This window comes from Netta rufina (genome assembly GCF_964035555.1).
Source record: "Netta rufina genome assembly, chromosome: 7".
Classification (NCBI taxonomy): Eukaryota; Metazoa; Chordata; class Aves; order Anseriformes; family Anatidae; genus Netta; species Netta rufina.
In genome coordinates this window covers 20881205-20904265 of record NC_140130.1, presented here as the reverse complement: position 1 = coordinate 20904265, position 23061 = coordinate 20881205, and the positions used below count along the sequence as shown (strand labels likewise).

The following is a 23061-nucleotide window of genomic DNA, read 5'->3' as shown; positions in this document are numbered from 1 at the left end:
ATACACTGATTCATCCAAATTAAACAATAAACATATTAGGAAAACCACCTATTCTTCTTCTGTACTGATCCCTTTGCGTGTGTTGGGAGTTTTATATGTGAGATACTCTCCCATGTCTCTTTGGCTACCTGGGTTGGCAGAGACTCATCAAGCTCCCAGAGCTTTCAGCTAGTGTATATTTCAAACTGCTTGGATCTTTGATAGTACAGAATGTACATGGAAGGAATGTGTTACATGACCATCGTATTTTTAAATGTTTCTTTTAAGACACTTGTAAAGTAACAAACGTTTTGACCTGAGAGCACTCGTAGAACTTAGCCTGTGTTATCATATTTCTCAGGGAAAGAGTGAAACCTGTTTATAATTCCTTGTTTTCATTTTATATCCTTTTTTATTGTTTTTATTATGCCTCTCCTTCCCAGCGAATAAATGTTGAAGACATTTATCAATTGTTAAAATCATTTTTAAGCCAAAGTACCTTTTATACTGCCTCCAAGTATATTCCTTTAAAACACGCATGCTTAACTCAATGAGACTCTGCCTGTATATTCCAAAACTGCTTTTACAGTAGTTTGCTGATGTGCTGTATTAATATTAGCTTTGAAGATAATCCATACTTAACTCCAAGAAAAAAAAAAAAAGTAAATGGAATATAGCTTGCCTTAATTTCTTTTAATCCAAATATAAAATGTTGTATTTGTATGTATCTATGCATTTATGGAAGGGTTACAGAAATGACATGGGCTCTTATTTTTCTTCTGTGTTTTTGCACACTCTAAATAGGTAAAATATTGTTTTGAGTGTAGCACAGCTCTGTGTGTGGACGTAGAGGTAGCTGACCATCTTTCCAGTACACAGCAGAATGTGTAAGAAGAGCCATCCACCTACTGCACAGCATTCCCAGGGAATATTGTGGCTGCAGCCATGTTATTGACTGGGTCACTAACGACTGAAGTTTCTATGGGTTTTTCTGTCTGCTAATTGTGTATTCATTTTCACATCTAAACCAACACCCTGCCCTCTCTTTTTGACCAATTCTAGTGAATACTCTTAAAATTTCAAAGTACCTGTATGTTATTTCTTTAATAATGAAGTGCAAGTGCTAAATTAATGTTGTTTAAGAGTAGTATCTGCTCTTGATACTGCTGTGAAACCCACCAATTTATTTCCAGTTCATCATCCTTCTTCACTTTTTGGTATCTTGTTTAAAAGTATGTATCCTTGGTTTATTCGTTTAGTCATGGATGAGAGTCCTTTTAAATTTTCCTTTATATAGTGAATTTTGAAATAATGAGTGGAATTACTGCATGGTAATAAATACATCTGTATAGCAATACAGAATTCACTATTATTATCAACTCTTTTTTTTTTTTTTTTTTTTTTTTAAGGAATCTTTCTAAATCCTGGTACTTTTTATAACAGCAATTTGAAAGACCATACTGGTTTTAGTAGTTTTTTCCTGCTGCCCACTGCTGACTAGTAATACAAAATTATTATCACAATAGTTGAGCAATATTCTAATACAGTTTTTTTACTTACACCGTAGTATATTACCCTACCTTAACTGTTAGGCATGTTTAATGTCTTAGGACATTTATTCTGTAAGTTGATCATTATTATTATTATTTTAATACAGAAAAGATTTCCTGGATTTTATTTTCATTTCCAATGTAAAAGTCTTGGATTTCAAATATAATTATAGCTCATGCATTAACTCTCATAATCATATGTATTCTGCTCATGCAATGTTCAGATCACACATTAAATTAGTAAGAGAATTCTTCCCAAAACTAAGTGGTGAAGGTGTATGTCGGAGCTTTCTGCTACAGCTGCAAGGATAAAAAGTTGAATTTGTGTCAGATAAAATGCAATATAAAAGAGTGAACATGGTTCCTTAGCAAGTCACACAAAATACTTTGAATACAGTGTCAACAGTATTTTCTGTTAGGGGTTCTATTCTTTGTCCCTTCTCTGTGAAATAATTATGTAGAGGACAGAACTTGACCTAGTGTTATAATCAGATTCAGTTTCAGTAACTTCTGAGAGCCAGCCAGAATGATGAAACCTCTGAATTGATCAAACATTTTTCAAGTGCCTTTACATTCCTTTAAAATTCTTTCATTGCTAAGCTTCAAATCTTTAAATCTGGAATGTTTAATCTAGTGTTGTTTTTACTGGATGTGACTTGGTTTCATTTTATTCCAACAATCAGAAATAATAACAAGCAAAATATCTCATACAGCAGATTTGCCTCTTTTGGTTTGTATGGAAACTTTGGTAGCATCTTTCACTCACTTTTATATCTTTTATATGCTGATTCAAGAGGAAAGATTAATTAATCATTAAGACTACATGTATTGGATTTTACTTAATTCTCATGTTATTCCTTGACATAATTATCATTAAAATCATTTTCTCCATTTGACATCTAAGTCTTCATCTTGTAAATGCACTTGTAAATACACTGATGTAAAAACATCACTGCAGTTTTGTTGTTTGCTTCCCTCGGTATGACACTGAAGCTGTAGCGAGCATCTTTATCATTCTTACCTTAAAGGACTGTATTTAGGGTTGGTTTTAATCATGATTTTAATGATCGACAGTGAAACAATTTTCACTGAAATAGTTCCTTGAATTTGGGATTTTTTATTCTCTGCAGTATTTGGATAGCTGGACGAGGTGGGAAAAGATGCCTGTCTTTCCCCCGTATCTTTAAAGTGTCTGTTGTCATGCATAGCTTGGCATTCAGGGTGAGACCAAAGTAAGGAGGGGGATGCTTGTTCTGAAATATATTTCTGAGGTAAGAACGCAAATTGGGGTCATGTTTGTGACAATTGATAAAAGTTGTGCAGCTGAGGAGCAAACTGCAGCAGCTCATTAACTAAATACAGAGATAGGCAGTGTGGAAGGCCAGTGCCCTCAGGCTAGAGAGGAATGTTTCAAGGCTGCGGCTTTGAAACACTGAAAATATTTCAACTGAAAATGTTTCAAAAATGAAATGTTGTGGTTTTACAGACATTTAGGTTGTGAGTGCTATGGCTTACTGCAACTACACTTCATATAGTCCATAATACTTTAAAAAGGAAAATATGAATAATTGAGATGATGAACCTCAGTTATAATGGGTATCTCTGAGTTTATATACATGCTATGTTTACGTCCCTGTTTTCCACGGGTATACATGTACTGTGAAATTATATTTTTATTTAACTTTTCCCCTGTTCTCACTGATTCATAACAGATTTGTTTGATTCTTAAAACTGAAAAAATATTTGTGGAAAAACAAATAAAATAAATTTAATTTTCATCCTTCTTGAATAAAGTATATGAATATGAAACCTGATCTGAAGTTCTGGTGCTGCCTTTAACCACTCGATATTTCTCCATTGCAGGGTTAACTCAGAGCTGTGTGTGTTTTATTTTAATTTTGTTCTGTCAGTGCACAGAAACTCTTCTTTGATTTTGGAAGTATTTTGTATCAATTTTTGTGGACTAATGTTAAAGCATGGGTTCTGCTTTAACTCAGGCATAAACTTGTTCATTTTGCAGTGGGAATTGTACAGTTCTTTTTCCAGAACACTTTTCTTCCAAAGTCAACTCATAAATTGTCCTTTCTGACTGTTTCTTTGGTAGATGCTGGAACTTAACTAATAATTTATATATACATTTATTTAGCATTTGAACTTAACATTCCATGTGGTACAATGTATTTATATGCAGTACTTTTAAAGCTCTTGAAAACATGAATACAGATGCTGCATACACAACTGTTCTGCTAGTGTGTTGCTAGATTGCCAGAAGCCCAAGTCAAGATTCTGATGGACTACTAATGTGCCAGCTTTTAGCAGAAAGTTTTGTGAAATGCATGTGAAAGCAGAATATCACTCAAAAGATCTCCAGGGGATTGGCAGAGGAGAGGATTCATTAAATGAGATTTCACTGCAGGAAATAATGAAAAACCTGAAATAGTTCAACAAGAAGTCTGGCAGTGTACCTATGATTTCTTCCCACTCAGAGCAGCCATAATCTGAGCATGGAGCACCCTAATTTGCTGGAGAGAGTCTTCAAAGTAACAGCTATTACTACCTGATTTGAGGCAGCAAAATTGAACAGTGGGACAGATACTTATTGTTGTGCAAATCTGACACTGCAGTCTTATCTCAGTTTACCAGAAGATTAGATTTCTGTAGAAATCTAGAAATCTAACCTGTAGAAAGAGTTCAACTGAATGGGCACAATTGCTTCAACCCATCCACCATTTCTGATTCACAATGAGATCTTAAAATTCAAAGACATAGGAGGTGACGTTAGCACTGGAAGTAGAGATGGTTCTTCTAAGTAGCCTGGAGAGAAAGTGACGATAAAGCCATTGTCACAGACATAGTTAAGTAGGTATATATGTTCATCTTTACTGTTGTTATGGTGGATGAAACATCAGTATAATTAGAATTCAGATATTATGCCCAATAAAATTATTTTGTTAGGAATAGTCAGTGCAAAGAAATGCCTTTAGCTTTAATATCTTGTGGAAGCTAAAAAAACAACCAACCAACGAAGCAAGCAACCAACCAAAAAAAACTCCACAAGTTCCTCTTCCATCCCACAACTGTCTGTCCACAATTGTTCATCCAAACTAGATTTCAGATTTTTGTGTGCATAACATCCTTCAACATAGATATCGTATTTCATTTTTATTGTATCAAGTGAAATTTGCAGGGTTTTATTTATTGACAGTAATGTTCAGCTAAATATGAACTTTGTATTTGTATACACTGCTTGTTCTTGTAACCCATGACGCTGAGATTGATATAGATTTATGTTGTTACTAGCACTCGAATAATGCCCCAGAGAGCGTGGCTTCTGAATTCCAATTAATGTATTGAAGAAAAATACCTCTTTGAAACAGGAATATTTGACTTCCTGCTCTTTTCTGTTAATACTGTGATGGAGCAATGAGAAAGTTAAGCACCAGCTGAACCTGTTGGCAAGGCCCTGTCCCTTAGTTGACCATCTTGTTGAGTGTCTTGTTTGTCTTCTGTCTTTGAGAATTTTTCATAGAGTAAGAACTCAGACTTCAATCAGTTGTTTGTGAGGCTTCCTGTCCATTCCCATTGCCTGACATGCTGTCAAGATGTAAGCTTCTTTTATAAACAGATGTAATTCCACAAGTGGCTTGAAAAATTTTGTTTAAGTTGGACACGTCTAATGCTGGGTTCACTAGCCTGAAATAAAGTTAAAATTCTACTCTTAATGAGGAAACTGAATTCTCTTATCCTTCCTCTGGTCCTTAAAACACCTCTAAAAATGTTGATTTAATGTTATTTCAAAGTAGAGAAATCTGAAATCTTTGCTACTTTAGGGATGTCATCTGGCAAGGTGGCTAGAATTGTTTTTAAGTTGAAATGAAATAAATGTGTATTGACCCGTAGACTGTCATGGCACAGAATTTTAAAAGGGGATTTTATTGATTGATTTCTGTGGGCAAAAAGCAGTATAGTGTGCTCTGTTTTTTATAGGATGTTATATCATAGCTGGACTGAGCAAGTCACTCAAGCGTATCAATGGTGTGCTTGAGCGTGACCTGTTCTGTGCAGTGGATGGCAGTCTTGGTTGTGTGTGGTATGAATACCTGGACTGCCAAAGAAGAAATGAGTATCAGGAGACTAAGGCCAAAAAAAAGAAAGAAAGAATTTAGAATACAGTGGTATATCTGAGATGAGAATAAGGGAGAGAGCAGGACTCAAAAATACCTTTATGAATTAATCCAGCCTTCATGATTGTAGTTGCCTCTGAAACAATAAAACCTTGAGTCTGCTGTTGCAGTGTGAGGTACAGTGTGCCATGTTCTGTCAAACAGCTTTTTGGATTGAATTTTCAACTAGCTGAACACACACTCACTGCTTATCTACCAAAATTGTAATCAAACCTTCTTCTGGCAGGTGTTTTGAAATCAGGATATAGTTTCATGAGCTACAGCAAGAGGTAAAGGTCCCCTAAAATAGCAGGGCTTGGGTGGCCCATTGCCAAACATGTAGAGCAGTAAGGCTGCTTTTTGACTGAACATGTAGATGGTGGGTCTCCTCAGACTTCTGGCAATACACACTGTGCTGATTCATCTCTCCTTAACATCTGTGAACAAGCCTTTGTGTTCAGCCAAACCTTGCATAAGACCAAGTGCCCTTTGTAGCTGAGGTATCCATTTACCTCACTGGTAGCCCTGGGTTCATTTTTTAAGTCACTGCCTTCAGAGCCCGTTATTTCAGGCACAGTAGAAATGTTTGCTGTTTGGGTTAAGCCACAGTATCACACTGATTCTTATGCAGATATTTTGGAGGCATTGTTAGTCATCCCTATGTGTCTTCTGGAAGATGCAGTCCCAGCATTTCACTAGTTGCCTTAAACTGGGAAGGAATTAGGAAATCAGAACAAAACAGGACTTCTGCTCTGGGAACTGCTACTGCTTTTGCAGAGTCAAAAATACTGTTAAAATGCTGTTACCTATGTTCCCCCCCCCCCCTTTTTTCTTTCCTCCCTCCAGTGCAAATACAGCCTGAAGCAAATACCAACTCATCCATTTGTTATGGATAGGCCTGGGATTGTTTCTATCAGCTGTAACCAGTACCAGCCATGTGGAGCCGGAAATGGTTGGTTAAATGTGTTGACAGAATATGGAAATTCAGAGACAAACAGCCAAATTCTTCTTTGGTACAATGCAAAGTATTTCTGTCAATGACTCAAGCTTGTGGAGTAGTAAAATCTCTGGGATACACTGCCAAATACCTGAGCAGCAGTGTAGATATAATTACACAAGGCGCCTTGTTGCTGTCCCCTTTGGATGTTGGAGGCAGGCATGGCAGGCTCAGGTGAAGTGAGCTCATCGGGATAATTCACTTTAAATTCCTTCTATATATTGAATTGCTGTGCATATACATATATATATATATATAGGTTAAAGCCAAGATCTTCTGAATCCAACCACAAATTTAGTTTAAATGGATTTTCAAGTTCATGCTTGTCAGTAGAAACTTTTGAAAAGTGTAAGAATTGCTATGTACCTGTTAATTTAAAGTTAATATATCAGTAAAGCCTTCATATTGATTTTCTGTAATCAACTTTAAAATTTGAATTAATGTTTCTCTGTGCATGGGTTTTGTTTGCCCTGTGAGAGTATTTATGCATACCTTTTGTGGGAAAAAAAAAGTTATTCTTTCCCAGGCCTATACATGTCTCACCTGTGCTTATAAGCCATTTGTTTAGTCAACTTAAATGTGTTTTCAGTCAGAATAGATACAGGCAGATTATATCTCTACCAATACTCCTTTTTTTTTTTTTTTTCTGGGGTTTTGTTTGACTGATGCTGCAACTGCAAAAGATTTAGGAAGAGAGCATGGTTCAGTCTGGTTTTCAAAAACTTCTAAGAAAATATTTTCGATAGCTGATATCCATCTTTTTCTTTTTCCCCTGTTTTTTTGGTGGAAACTAATGCTCTTTTCACCTGTTGTGACTTCACCACTGCTGCACTGGAAATCACCTTTTCCAATTACGTTGTTATTACCATGATAAAATTAAACTCAGAGTAGGTATTGTCAAGCTAGCTATGAAGTTTGTTCTTACTGTTCCAAACCTGAAAAAGATCTTGTGCATCCGGAGTATGCCTGTGATATTACTTGTCCTAATAAAAGATTATTTTCTCTGCTGACCCTAGCTAAATTCGTTTCTCTTCTTCAAATAGTCATCTGGGAATCTCCCTTTGCTCAGAGTATTATCTTCTGTTTACTGATGCTCAGGTCATACTGAACAACGGTTTTATTTAACATGAGTGTCCTGTAGTTACAGAGCTCCCCTGCTAATGATTTAAATTGCATGATGATGTGCAGTTTTAAGAGGTAACTCATATTGCTAGATTTAGGGATATGGAGAGAGAGCATGTAGGTTTTCAATTATTTGATTACATGACTCATATGTAAATTTGAAGAAATGGGATCTATTGATTTCAGTTACTTCTACAGTGAAATTAAATTTACAGTTGATCCTGCTCTGTGGCAAGCTTCCCACTGAGTTTAATATCGGGCTCTTTGATATCGGAGTGGGTTGTTTGCATTCGATTTTGATAACGGGGAATTCATGTTCATTAAAAGATAGAGATATGTTTTTAATTATACAGAAGAAGAACAGGAAATTAATAAAAGCTTGTTGGTTTGGTTGCTATGGTACTGTGATACATTGCAGCTGAGGGACACCAAAGTAACACTGTCCCGGTTATGCTGATCTGTATCTGAAGCTTACTTATCTGTATCTAAAGTTCAATTAAACTGTCATGTGCTACATATTTAAGGGTATTCTGCTTTGGGAGAGTTTTTAATTGTATTTTTGCTCTGTTTTGAACAGAATGTTTCAATATTATCTATATTGACAGTCATTCACCTTTGGCTCTTCAGTTTTTCTGTGGTCTGCTTTTATTTTTTCATCATAAACATACTGCATGTTCTCATAAAGCACAGGAACAGTTTGGGTGATTTCTGTAGCATTGTTAGTTAAAAAGGCTTCAATTAAGAGACGCATATTGCATAATACTGATACAATACAAATATATATTTTTATGATGTCGATGTTTACCACTGTAGTACACGTTACCTTTTAATATGTCTTTATACTCTCACGGGTATACTCTCACTGTAGTGATGCATAGTGCAATCCTACAAGTATCAGATTTAAGAGCTGTGGTGTTCAAGTTTGGATGAAAGCAATTCTTTACCACTGTCCTTACATGGTCAGAACTCACATGGAAAATGGTGTGATTTTATCAAAGTACAAACTGCAGGATTGACAACTGTAATTTTGAGCAGGATCAGCACTTTTGACATTGGTGTGATCACAGTCAGTGCTGTATTTATTTTCCTTCTGTATTTCTGAAAATTCACTTATTTGCTCAAAGCCAGTACTGAATTTCTACTTAGGGAAAACTTATGGCAGCAGCCCAAGATTTATAACATGTTGTGTATTAATAAATCATCTGGGTGCATGATGAAATAAAATTTAACAAACAAGCACCTTTTAATTTTAACTTTAATTTTAACTTTTTTTAATTTTAACTTTTAATTTTAACTTTTAATTTTAACAAATAATATGGTAAATAGATAATTTTGCTTTTACTATTAGGTAGTGTCACATATGTCACATAACTGTCGTGTTTAGTAGAACATACAAATGTGGAAAAATAACTGGAAGGATTGCAGATAATTAACACTAACCTTCTAGCACAACTTTTTATGTTTTATTTATGAAAGTTTCTGTGCATTTTTTTTGTCAAAATGAACTCCCAGCTTTTCATATTTAAAAAAATCCCAAATCAATCTCTTGCTAGTATATCAAACACAAACATAATAGAGTTCAATAAAGAGAAAATGCCAGCAAAAATCAAGTCTTCAAGACTCTTGAAATTTTTGCATACAAAAAGTTTTATGTGCACACGGTTTTTACATATTTCCATCTTGAAATCTGTTTATTCACCATAGCTTTTATAGAGCCCGTACACATACAGGATGTATGGAAATTCTAGGTTTCATAATAATAAAAGTTGACTTAGTCTGAAGCTAATTTGTTGATAGAACTCCTTAGTAAAATCTTATAAAAAGATTCTTATAATAAAAAAAAAGAACGATACTTGAGACAGTGTTTTTTCAAGAGTTTGTGATGTGCCTATGCTGAATAATACCTCAGAAGCAGACATTCTGCATTTTTCCCCCATTCTTAAATAATTTATTCTTTTCATAGAGAATATGAGGCACTTCTCCCCAGTTTATTAAGTCAACCCACGAGCCCTTTTTTAATGCTAGGTTATCTTGTTTTGATTAATGACAGCAGTGCTTGCTATTTAAAAGATTATGTGCTTCGGTTGTTTATAAAAAGAATAAACAAAGCTATCAATTGCAGCATTAGACAACTTGCAAATGAACACTCAGGGTCCTTCCCATATTCTTCTGCTAGCTGTAGTATTAACTTGATGTGGCAGTGCACAAAGAATAATACAACTTGCTGCTGCAGCAGCAAATTTTATTGAGGATTGTATCCTGCCTTAACTCTAACAGAATGATTTTGGCCTGAAAGCGGTTCTATTCTGTGAGTTAATCCAAGAACCTCATCTTTGAAGCACTACAAGATTGTTTACTGGAGAATATAAAATGCTAACACAAAGCTTGAGGACTCTTGAATGGGAATGGATAGGGAGTTTCACAGTAGAAACTAGCAGACAGCAATGCAAATCAGTTGCTGGCATGAAAAATGATAAAAGTCATAGATGGGAGAAAGAGACAAAGTAGTAGTGTAGTCCAGAAAAAAATGGCTAGATTACTACAGGCAAATAGAGGGAGAGCAAGAAAAAGTAGGAGGAGACTTTTGTGCAGGGTGTAAGCTATGGATGGGGGAGTGGTGAAGCTGAATGAGAATCCTGGATTTTCTGTGACAGTGCAGAAAAATGGAACAGGGACAGGCAAAATATCAGACTCAGGAGAGTTATGTGTATCAACAATCAAAACATGCTAGGATGTGAATTATGGATGAAAGAAATGAAGTTGCACCTGTTCCCCACTATTTGACCACAATATTGCTTATGCAAATGAAGTCCATGACTTTTTTCCTTGCCGGTCTAGTCACAAAAACGACGACTCCTTGGCTCTTTCAGAAGCTTTTCAGTACTTGAAAGTTTCTCAACTGGTTTTGTTAGCCTGAAGGCTTTATTTAGGTCTGCTATAATTTATCTTTTGACTTTTAGTGGACTATTTTAAGAAAAGACAATTTTCTTTCTTTTTAACTTCCCACTGGTTCATAATAGAGTTTGTGTAAAATGGATGTAACAAGGGAAACATCTTGTAGCATATTTTGTTTGTTATAAGAGAATGAATTGTAATCAGTCATTATGAACTTTTTTGTTTAGAGAACAGAAAGGAGATTTGCACCCTGTATAAAATGAGAGTTTATTGATATATAAAAGAACAAGGTAAAAAAAAAAGTAGTTCTGGAGTGTATAATCCATTATGTGTGCAAAACAAAACTTATAAAGCTATTTTATGAAGCAACACAGAAAAATAAACTGCTTTTCCTGGGAAGGAAGATGAGTACAGAATATACTACTATGATTGTTTATATATTTAAGTAACTCTTGAATAATTATTGTTCAGAGTACCCATTCTAAACTTACCTAGTTGGAAGACTCATATTTTGGAATCATTGTGTTGATATTTCAGGCTTTCTACGTGGTCTTACAAAGCTTGGCTTCTTCCTTCTTAGGAAAAGTTTTATTTTTCAAGGGACATTGCTGCTAGGATATTAAAAACTTCCATGAATCATTTGTAATATTGGATAAAACATACATACTCTGAAATATATGCATTTTCCCAGAGGAATGAAAAATGTTTTGTAACTTCAGACGTTTAGTTTTGCAATGCAGTGAGTTCAGATGAGTTGTGTCTTATAGCAAGAGGAGTATGAAGCAACACAGTAACAACATGGGTTGTGCTATATTATTATACATTAATATTATTTATTGTGCCAAGAGAGTCCTGCTGCCCCAGTCAAGGCCTCAAATCCCTCTGTACTGCTGACTCTAATATGGAGTTGAAAGAGAGCCATACCCTGCCAAGACAATCCTTTTATTTGGAGTTTTGGCAAGACTGCAGATGATGGAATCAGGTGTTTGGATAAGTCAAGAAGCAAGCACATTTTGGCAGGTAGCTTGACAATCTCAGAAGCCCCAGTTACCAGCTGTCTAGCTAATACCAGGTGTAGCTTTTTAGATGTATATGGAAAGACCCCAATTAAAAGAATGTGTTAGGTTGTTTAAATATAAAGTAATTATAAATTACTGTATGGCTGAGTAAATGAATGAATGGTTTACAAGAACAAAAGGAACACGATGTCTTAATTTGCACAGCACAGTCCAAGTTAAAGGAAGAGAAACATAATAAAATTTTTATTTGTTTTGTTTTAGAACGCCAAACGTGTACATCTATGGCCGGCTCCAATGTCCTTCCCTCCAACGTGGCTGGTATCAGCAAAGAGCTGGTGGACCTGCAGCACCTCATTCAGTTCCCAGAGGAGGTTGCCAGCATTCTGACTGAGCAGGAACAGGAGCTCTACCGAAAAGTCTTACCCATTGACTACCTCTGCTTTTTAACCAGGGATTTGGGTAATGCTGAATGTCAAAGCAAGCTTCCATGTATTAAAGCTTCCATATCTGCTACTATACTTTCTTCCCCAAATGGTGAACATAATGCTGTAGAAGATCTTGTGACAAGATTTAATGAGGTAAGACCAAATTTTTGAATTACTTTTCATAGAGGTTGTTACCTGTGGGTTGGTTATTTTTTTATATCCCTCAGAGAAGAGTTCACCTGTAAAGACAGTTTTTTAAAGTGTAAATGAAGATGACTAGGGAGCTTAGCCAAATAACTTCCACTGAATTTGATAGGAGTTATGTGACTGATTCGCTCAGTTAATTTGGAAAACTGCAATCTAAGTTTTTCTTGCATGTTGCAAAGTAAACAGGAAGAAAAAAAAATACAGCCTTGTATTTCTTTTTATTTATACTGACAGTGTTGGGTATACTTTCAGTCAGTCTATTATTTTGTTCAGGAGCTGGAGTTTTATTTATTTGTTTTTGGCTTTTGTAGACTAAGCATGATCATAGGAGTCAGCACAGAAGTATTATAAACTAGAAGTTTCTGTGTTCTATATAATATAACTACACTAACCTGCACTATTTATTTATTTATGTTACCACTATATGTGTCTTGAATGTTATTATACAAGAATTATTGTTTGGCATGACAGATTTCCATGAGCCAAATCCTGAACTGTTTACTAAAATTTTTAATTATTCTTCATAAGGTGGTCTCCTGATGAGTTTAATAGAAAAACAAACAAACAAAATAAAACAAACCCAAACCAAACAACAACAACAACAAAAAGCCTGATGAATAAAACCTCAGGTTTCAGCTACAGAAAAATGGAACAGTTTCTTTTGTTTGTGTGTGTGTGAACCACATGCAATATTGACCGTTTTAAAAATCATAGAAGTGGAATGAAATGAAGATAGTCTTGACTTCTGCTTTTTTAGTTTGTCATCCAGTGCATTCTTATGCTTTAATAAAAGATGAAAATTATGCAAGCATCAAGAAGACAGCACAAAATTAAGTAGATGGAGCAGAGTATGTATTAACCCCCAGTGAACTTCCTGCTTCTTGGGCAAATAAGAATCAGAGACTGAATATATAGCATACTTCAAAGTGTTCCTGCTTCTTGCGTGATACTGAGATACAGGAACTAAAATACTGTAAATATGTTGGCTACTCTCACATAATTCTATTATAGGAACATAAATAAAAATTGCAACTGCAGTATTCAGTCTTTAGACAGAGCCTAGAAAAGTTAGCTCTAGTTATTGTATTTTAGAAAATACCGTGTCTGGTGCATAGCTGGAGAGGAAATCAAGCTTCTGATCCAGCTCAGGTCCCTGTGGTATTTCTCTCACGGCAATCACTGTAGGGAGGGCAGTGGGAAAAAGGTGAAGTGCTCAAGCTCCTGTGTGCCGTGGTGAGGCATGGTGCCAGAGTAGCTGGTTGGAACTCTTCTGTACAGATGAGACTGACCTTCATGTGTTCTGCCACTGAAACAGTCAACAAGATGGAAGGGCAAATAAGTGGTGAAGAAGTATCGTCAGAATTGACTGAGATTATTCCATGTCAAAGTGAAGTTTAACTTCAAAGTTGTTACTTGGTAAAATATTCTACATTATCTTTTAGTGTTAGAGGTTTGTGACTTTGCAATTTTGTAGTCTTGCATTTTTTGTCTATTAATGCTACAGGATAATTTTTCATATAATTTTAATTAATTCCTGAATATCTGGTGCATTGATCATATAATGTTCAGTGCAGTGGATTATTTTTGCAATCTACTTTATCTTATGGTGGAGTGTATCAGTTGCCACAGCGAATCACAGGCGTGAACTTCCAAAATGTCTTTGTTTATAAATGGCAAGAAAATTCCTGTGCAAAGAGTCATGCTTTTGTTGGCAAAAGTCAGCGAGTGCCTGCTGATTTTTTTGGCATTGCCTATAGAAATGCTGTGGTGTATTTATAATGTGGGAGCCAGGATGGATTTTAACATGACAGGCTTCTGATACATAATGGGAAAAAATAATTTCATGGCATTGTTCTTTTAAATGAGCAATTCTAGTATATAGAAGATTTTTCATATAGCAATATGCTTTTTAGTCATTTTTTCTGATATATATTAACGAGGAACACTTTTTTGTAACACTTGTTCAAAACAACAATCAATAATTGCTGTTTTGTGATACAGAGGAACTTCACTTTTATTTAATAGAATAAATGCTGACATTTTTATGGAAGCTTTGAACGAGCACTGGAGTACTGTTATGAAATGAATTATTAATTAAAATAATGAATATTAATTTAAAATTATTGAAATATCATTAAAAAGTGAGCTTTGGTGAAAAGTAGGGAAAAATTCTGGTCTTAGAAATGTAAATTTTACTATTTGCTACTCAAATTCCAGTAACATCATAAACCCTGCTCTTCAGTGAAGTTGAAAACTGCCATTGACTAGAGTGTGTGGTCAAGCTGTAGGTGCTGGGAAACATCACATGGTTCCCTTCTACTTTAAATATTTTTGCTGTCACAAAACTGTTTTCTAGATGTAATGTATTCTTTATTCTTTATTCTTTATTCTTTATTCTTATTGTATTCCTGGCTCTTTTTTGTTTGGTTGGTTGGTTGGTTTGGTTTGTTTTTTAACACTGATTACAGTATTTAGACTTCAATAGAGTCTAAAAGGCATGGAAAAAGGACTTATACAGGAGAAGATGTTGCTATCAAGAATGATAGGGAAAAAAAATGTAGCAGTAAGTAGTGTAGAGACACTGAAGATGGATAGCACAGATTAAAGCTACTGTCAAACACTACATGAATAGTAGCACAAACGTGCAACTGGCAAATCCTGTACTTTTGAGTCTAGAAAACAGAAACTGCCTTTGTTTAAGAGAGCATGGTAATGGCTCAGATCTGGCATAGTTACTGGACAGTATTCAGACATAATATATTTCCCCCTGTTTTATCTTGTCGTGGGTTTTCAAGCATCAGTTTATTTCCTATGTGTTAATCGAGGTAGCTGACACAAGGAGCTTGAACACTCAATGACTTGTTTCAAAAATATGTTGGGTGAAAGGTCAGTTGTGAATGCTCTGTGAAGTAAACTAAAATGGAATCACTTTCAAAGACAAATATATTTTCTGAATACATTTCATCTGTATTCTAAAATTTTGGGGCTGTTCCAGCTCTCAAGTTTGTACAGAAATTCAGAGGGAAATAAAATTCTTGTAATCTGTTAAAGTTGTAGTTTGTCTGCAGGATTTACTGTCTCTGATGGAGCTTTCATACAAATTGAAGTTCATATAACATCCGGTCCTGTCACTAAAAAATTCCAATCTTTAGGTATATAGATGTGTACTTACATAGACTTCCCTAGAGGTGGCATAGGAAGATGATAGTCATGGTGGAGATTGCTTCTGAAGTTTAAATGATTTCTGTGATGCTGCTATAGAAAAGCTGGTTACTATTGTTTAAGAAATAGTTGAAAAAGTGAAATTAAAAAATAATGAAAGAATGAGAGAACTTTTCAACATGTGGAATGGATGCACTAGACTTGAAAAAAAAAAAAAAAAAAGATGGATAATCACAGTAGGATAAGAGATGCCAATGAAAAATATTATGGAATCACTATGATTACATGCTACATTGCAGAATGAATCCAGATTACTTTAAAATAATTATGAGTTATTTAATGAGGGGCAGAAAAAAACTAAGGGAAATGAGACCATGCTCCTAATGCATCTGCAATAAGCATATTTCAGAGTTAACAGAGCAAATAAATAGTTTTTTCTGCTTAGGAAGAAAAGCGTCCTGGTGTTCTTAATTAACAAGGTGCTAATACACATGTGAAGAACAGATCCAATCAGTTGCTTTGTTGGGGTAATACAATAATGTGGCATCAAACACTGAATAACAAGGAAGAAATTTTGTAAATTTTGTTGGATTTAGGAAAACATGAGAGAAAATTATACCTACTATACCATGAGAGAAAGTTATACCTACTACTCCTATGGATTATCTACTTCCCCACCTGTTAGCATCAGTACTTCTATTACTTCTTTATAACCATTTGAAGAAACACTGCTTCAGATACAGTGAATGCATTCAGTTCAAATTTTCAACAATGACTGCCTAACAAGTGTTTACAAAATAAACTTGGTAGAATATTCTAAATTTCTTCCAATTCTGTTTTTATTACCATAAGGCAGTAATTCTTTGAAATGATGGACTTTTCCTGTGTTTTTAAAAAGTATATAGCTCCAAACTTGGAAATGTTGCAGTAGGGGATTAACACTTCCCTAATCTTTTTCTGGTAGAGGAATTTTTTTCTGTGTATTTTAAGGATGCATAGTATCCTTATATAAGTAATAATAAATATATTGCTAAACCAGATGTATATGAGAAAAAAATTTGAGTCTGTTACTAGTACCAGTTTATAGCACGTAACTTTGATTCAGTATTTATTTCAGATTTAGAAGAGTAGAAGAGGCAAATCTACCTGTAGATACTTCAAATATTGTGAAATGATTTATTTTCTGGGATTATTTTTTTATTATTTTTACCATGCTAGCAGAATTTAAAGCTGAATTATAGCTTGTGCCATGTATACACAGATAATTAAGAAGGTATTTTGCTATTTATTATTTTATTTTCATGAAAATTTGTGGCTATATATTATATGTAGTGTCACCAACTAAATAAAGCTCATACAAGAAGTTTCATTAAAACTGTAAGTATGTGATAATGGAGACTTGGGCATAATATGTACTCATCAGCTGGGCACAGCAGATATTTCATTGATTTCTAATAATATGGAATTGATTATAGAGTTTTGTAACAGCAAGGCAGTGGATCAAGCTAAAGACATAGTCTTTTCTGTCATTAAGCATAATTAAGAGCTGATTGTGAATTAGCAGCTATCGTGGAAGGAGGAGACTGAAATACAGTAGTCTAGCTTTACAAAACTATGGTATTTTGAGGCTTTTTGATTTTCTAAGACTGTACATGTAACAATAATAGTCATATACTTTTCTGCTTTGATAGAGAGCCATGTTCTCATTTATCTGTGCCTTGCATTAAAAAGAGGGTTATTTCAGTAAACATAAATATGCTTTTTAAAAAGAATTAGAGATGACTGAAGAGACTATTCCAGACTATAAGAAGGAAAGGGGGGTGCCATTCTGAGTGCCTGAATGGATATGAAAATGCATGAAAAATTATGTGAGGGAGAAAGACTATGGATCTGGGTGCATCAATTGTTCATCTCTAGATCTTTCAGGGAGCTTTCAAGGAATAATGTTGTTTTTTTTTTTTAAAGATGTTATAATATGAGTTGATACTTAGTGATTTATCAATTTATTTTTTTAATGATTACCAAAAGTTTAGTTTTATTGTGTATGTGTGTGTATATATATATATATATATAAAAACTATGGGACAAAACTATCAACAAGATTCTATAGAGTTAGCAGAGCCTTGGTAGCTAGGAAAAGATTAGGAGAATGATAGCTAAGTAGGTTTTAGGACCCTGAAAATTGTAACAACATACTTTTTTCTTCCATCTCTTTTTTTTGATTCCTGTGCACTACCATGTATTCTCTGTTGTGTATTTTATACGTATTCCACATATTTATATGTGGAATATGATAAAGGTATATTACCTTTATCATATTCCACACTCTTCCTGGGCACCTCCTTTTATATTTTTATTTTTTCCATATCCTTGCCCTCCCAGTCCCTTGCACATTTATGGTTTTTACTCCCAGCCTGTCTCTCTCTACCAAAGCAAACAATTTCAATTTATATGTTGAAAGTATATGTTTGCTAATATTTTAAATAATTTCAAGCATTGCTTTATACAAACATGGAAAGAGGCTGTTTTGTTAACTTGACCTTTCTGGCCACAGCTTCAAGTAAAAGAAAGCAATAAAAAATTAGAATGAAGCATTTAATACTCCATGCTGAGATATTCGTATGAAGCAATTGTGACATTTTAGGCTGAAAGTTGTACCAGATTGAAAGATCATTCAGACAGAGCTTAGTCTAGCTATACAAATATATAGAATACAAAATAAGAAGTTCAATACATAAGGTGATTTTTTGAAAGATTAAGATGCCAAAGAAGAAGGTTAAAATGTCTGAACTACTCCAGAGCAGCACTGCTATGGATGTGATTTCAGCATTTACTAAGCTGTTCCTGGATTCAGTAAAGTTAACAACTCTGGCTATTTGGCAAAATAAATTATAACTGTAGTTTTATTTTAATGGGTTAAATTTGTAAGTTTTCTTCATTGTCATTCAAGACAAAATTTAAACCCCCTACTCGCAAAACAGAGACATATCATTTTACTGAAATTATGGAATGTAAATAAATATTGCGCTCTGTCTCTTAGTTCAGCATTTTTTTGCACTGCCTAAATGGGTTTGCATAATACTTTTTAAAAGATTGTGTTTGTACGAATATCAAACTGTTTCCAGTCCTTGTTTGGAATAGTGTTTAATCAGATTTAAAATGGTAAATGTTCTTTGTAAGGTTATATAATTTCACTCAAGCATGTAAAGTGAACCATCTGTTCATAAGATGTGCAATTTAAAATACCCAGATTTTAAGAATGCATCTGAAAGTTATGTTGCATATTATACTGAAAGCCCAAAAACTTGATAAAGAAGCTTTAGTGAAGCCTGTTTAACATAAGACAATGTTGTGTTCAATTCTTGGACCCTTACAATCATCAGTATGCACCGATGGGTTTGTGCATTTTGCAGTACAAAAGAACTCATGGGTGCCAGCTGATCAGTGCTAATGCTGCATACTGAGAGAGTTTTTAAAAGCCTCATAAACATGAATCTGCTACGTATAGTTTTAAGAATAACTTCCCTTAACAATAATTTTAGTTTCTGGAAAGAATGTTTTTTAATATTGTGAGAGGTGAATTATGTTTTGTTTTGTTTTGTTTTGTTTTTAAGAGGAAGAAATCAGGGTACACTGATATAATAAGAATTATACTATTAAACAAGATAATGTATGTTTCTTCCTCTTACCATAAATTCTGCTTAATATTTGATGAAGGTTATTGTTTTACATGGATTTTTCATGTTCTTCAGGTTTTACTTTTATTTCATGGTTTGTCAAACAAAATCATTACAAACAGCTTAGCTTGGCTAAATGGGTTACAGATTGTCATGCTTACCTTTTGGATAACTGAAAAATCAACTTCTTGTTTTGTATTCGGAGACTTCCATACAGAGAAGTCCCTCATGAAACTCCTCAGTTAGTCACTATTAAAATTGCTATCTTTCTTGCTTTGGTAGGCAGTAGTTGAAAGTTTATTCTAGATAGAAGTTCATGGCTTATTTTAACACGTTTGGTGCTAGAGGAGGTATGTACTGTAATCTTTTTTAACTTGATACCAATGATAAATGTTAAACTTCAGGTATACAGCTGCATTAGCTAAGTTCACCTATGAAAGTTGCATCTCCAAAGTATTATGAAGTTTCTAAAAATGTAATATAAAAATAGAAGACATCATTTCTTCCATGTAGCATTACCCTCTGAAGTATGTAGCATGGGAATTGCTGAAAAAGCCTTGGAAACGTAACAGCTGGGGTAGTGTAATTAAAAACAAACAAAACAAAACAAAAAACACCTGGAATTTTATAGATCGATAAGCGTTACTGTGCCTGAGATAATTCATCAGCTTCAGTTTGCATTGCCCAGTTGTCTGGTGCAGATACCGTTGTGCTCAGACTCAAATTTAAAAGAGGCTTTTGTACTTCTGAAAATCTCCTAATGAAGCTTCGTTAAAAATTGAAATTTGGCATAATGTTTGAGTGCTTATCTGCATTAGATGACTAGAAAATACTTAAATCTTCACTAAGTATCTATTTGATACAGTTTTTATTATTATTTTTTTTTTACTATCAATATTGCAGTAACCCTGAAAGACACTTGTTTTTATCTATCTGAATGGGAAGACGGATGTTATTATCAACTTGAGTGGATCGTGTTTCAATTTATGACTTTTCTTGTGTCTTGCTATCATGTGGATTATAGTAATGAAGCCAGGATACATTTTCTCATACTTTTCAGACTCATCAGCAGTGCAGCGGAAATCTAATTATAGGCTTGCTGTGATGATTTCTGTTCTAAGGGGAGTTTAAAATGAGTTACGTAAACAGAACTATATAAGTAGAGTGTGACAAAAATAAACTAAGGAAATCATCTTAAAAATATCGATATGTAGATTGTGATCTGATGTTAATGGGATATCTAACACAAAAACTTGGTCCAAAAAGTGTTACTGCTGATTCTGAGGAATACTTGCAATATATTTTGATTTTTTGGCAAGGCTGCTACTGAATGCTCTTTTGCCTGGGGCGTGCTGCCTCTGGTCCCAGAGACAGTCTGTTCAGGCATCACAGCAGCTGCAAAGTGTTAGTGCTGCTGTAGCTGCAGCCTGATAACTAGCTGGCTGCCTGATGGGATTTCATCCTTTGGTGAGGTGCTCCTCATGTGTGATGCAGCAGGTGGCTCTGAAAGCGACCCAGGAAGGAACTGCTAGAAGAAGAGATGCCAGTTCTGTATCCAGCTAGCTTAAGTGTCCAAAAGTCAGTGTCTGCTTCTGGCCAGAAAGAAGTTTCCTATTGTTCCTCATGCTGGAAACCCTCTCTTGGAAGCAGAGATCACACTTGGCTTTAGTGATAGAGAAGAAGTCCACTGCAAAACACAGTCTGTGCCAAAGTGGAAAAACAGGGTTTTCATTACAGCTTTCAGTTAATTTCCATACAGGGCAGTTCTCTGCTCTTCTGTTATGTGAGATGCAGTTAGCTCAGGTGAACATATGCAGCATCTGAGGAATGACACTTCTGAACCTTAATTTGAAGGAAGATCTTGAAGAGCTTGTTAGTTCATAGAATTGTAGAAGCACAGAATGGTTTGGGTTGGAAAGGACCTTAAAGACTACCTAGTTCCACCCTGCCTGCTGTGGGCATGGACACCTCTCACTAGACCAGGTTGCTCAATCCCCCATCCAGCCTAGCTTTGAACACCTTCAAGGATGGGGCACCCACAGCTTCTCTGAGCAGCATGTTCCAGTGGCTCACCACCCTCATTGTGAAGAATTTCTTCCTTATGTCTGATATCCCCTCTTTTGGTTTAAAGTCATACTCGTTGTCCTACCACTCCATGCCTTTGTAAAAAGTTCTTGAATAACATCCATGGAGAGGAAGCTTTGTGCATCTGAGGCAGCAAAAATGCATTATATGCATATAATTATGGTACTTTGAGGATCCAGTGGCAACACACAGCTGTTTGACAATGTCAGTGATTCCTATGGAGGCATACCTTTGAACATGTTCTCTGGACAGCTCACAGATTTATCAGTAAATAACAACTTCAAGAGTATATTTACTGAGTATTGTTTAGTGTGTGTATGTTTTAGTTAATACACTTAAGTTTCTTCTCAGCTGTCATGCATAATGTTTCCTGAAGACCACAGTTCTTTCAACTTACCTGCATTCCAGTGTTGATTGCATGTGGTTCATTTTAGCTATGGCCATTATGAATAATCACCTCAAATTAATGCCAAACATAAGCTATTTCAGTATGCATTTATTTAAGAGCTTCAGAATATTGATCTTCAGGATAAAGTTTTTGGATCCATCAGTTCAATCTGCCTGGGCAGAATAAAATCTTCAGGGCATTCAGAGCTGGGAAGTGACCTCAGTCAGCTAAAGTTCAGCTTCAATTTTCGGCCCCTTTAAAGCCTTCTGATTCAAGCAGATTTCCCACCTTCAAAATTTCTATGATAAATGTCCCCTGTGGCATTTTAAATGGATAACTGATAGTTCTGCTTGTTAATTCTGTGCTTGCTTCCCAGATGGGCTCCAGGGCAACATTTAATTTGGGAGTAATACTTCCTCAGCTCTGTTACCTGACTGAGCTCTGTTCCTTTTCCAGCTGTCCTCAACTTGAAAAGCACAGGGTAGGAAAGCTGTTGCAGATACTAGCCACAGTGATCAGCAAAATCATCGCTGAATTAAATGAAATGGCCTTTGTTCACAGCTCCTTTCCTCTGCTGCCTCCTCTGTGACAGTGCTGTTGCCTTTTAGTGGTCTCTGTTCTCATTTCAGTGATGAAACCTCCCAAGAAATCCATTTTGGAGTACTAGGCTATTGAGCTTTTTGAGAAAAAAATCCCCCTTTGCGGGTGTTATATGTTGCATTGAGATTAATCAACTAAAAGTCTCTGAATAATTTGATGAAAATTTTTATGGAGAGACGATGCTATTCAGAACTACCAGAAAATTCAATTTATACTCCTGACTACGAGTAAATATGACATAAAAGCCATATAAAAATTAAAAGCAGCCTGTAGCATACATACAAGGACAATTTTATTTCATTCCTAAATTCAGCAACATATAAAACAATATGAATGAAATTTTCTCTTATCTGCCTCTGACTGAAACCTCACAGTCTGCTCATCATCTCCAGAAAATTTGGAAATGCTGCAGGTTCTAAAGCAGGCATGTTCAGTGTTTGTCAGTGGTGTGGTGTCTTTAGACACTTAGTTCCGTCTCTTGAATCTGCCCAGAGCTTTATATCTTCCTTTACCCATTATGTTTTGTAGTTTAGATATTCAGACACTTTGTTTTTCCTTCTTGTTTAGTGAAAGATTTTCTAAATGTTTTCTGCTCTTCCTGTAAGTCTATTCTTGTCCTGCAGAAGGAGCGAGCATAAACTTCATGGGAGACTACTGCCTTTTGCACCCATAGTTTGCTCCTAAGTATACATATGCCATCTTGAGGCTGCAAAGGCTTGCTCATGCTGACCTTTATCATTTTGTGTTTGTTTTACAGAGTGTTTGTAAGAGATCATCATAACTGTGTATAGC

At 35.1% G+C, this 23061-nt stretch overlaps 1 protein-coding gene across 7 annotated transcripts in view; it reads left to right on the top strand.

The window, feature by feature from the left end:
- PLCE1 (phospholipase C epsilon 1) overlaps positions 1-23061 on the top strand; it is a 161708-nt gene that overhangs the window by 87411 nt on the left and 51236 nt on the right. For all 7 annotated transcript variants that reach the window (XM_084290408.1, XM_084290413.1, XM_084290411.1 and 4 more), the window contains exon 5: positions 11987-12303. In XM_084290408.1, coding sequence (XP_084146534.1) covers positions 11987-12303 — 317 coding nt within the window. The remainder of the gene's footprint in view (positions 1-11986; positions 12304-23061) is intronic.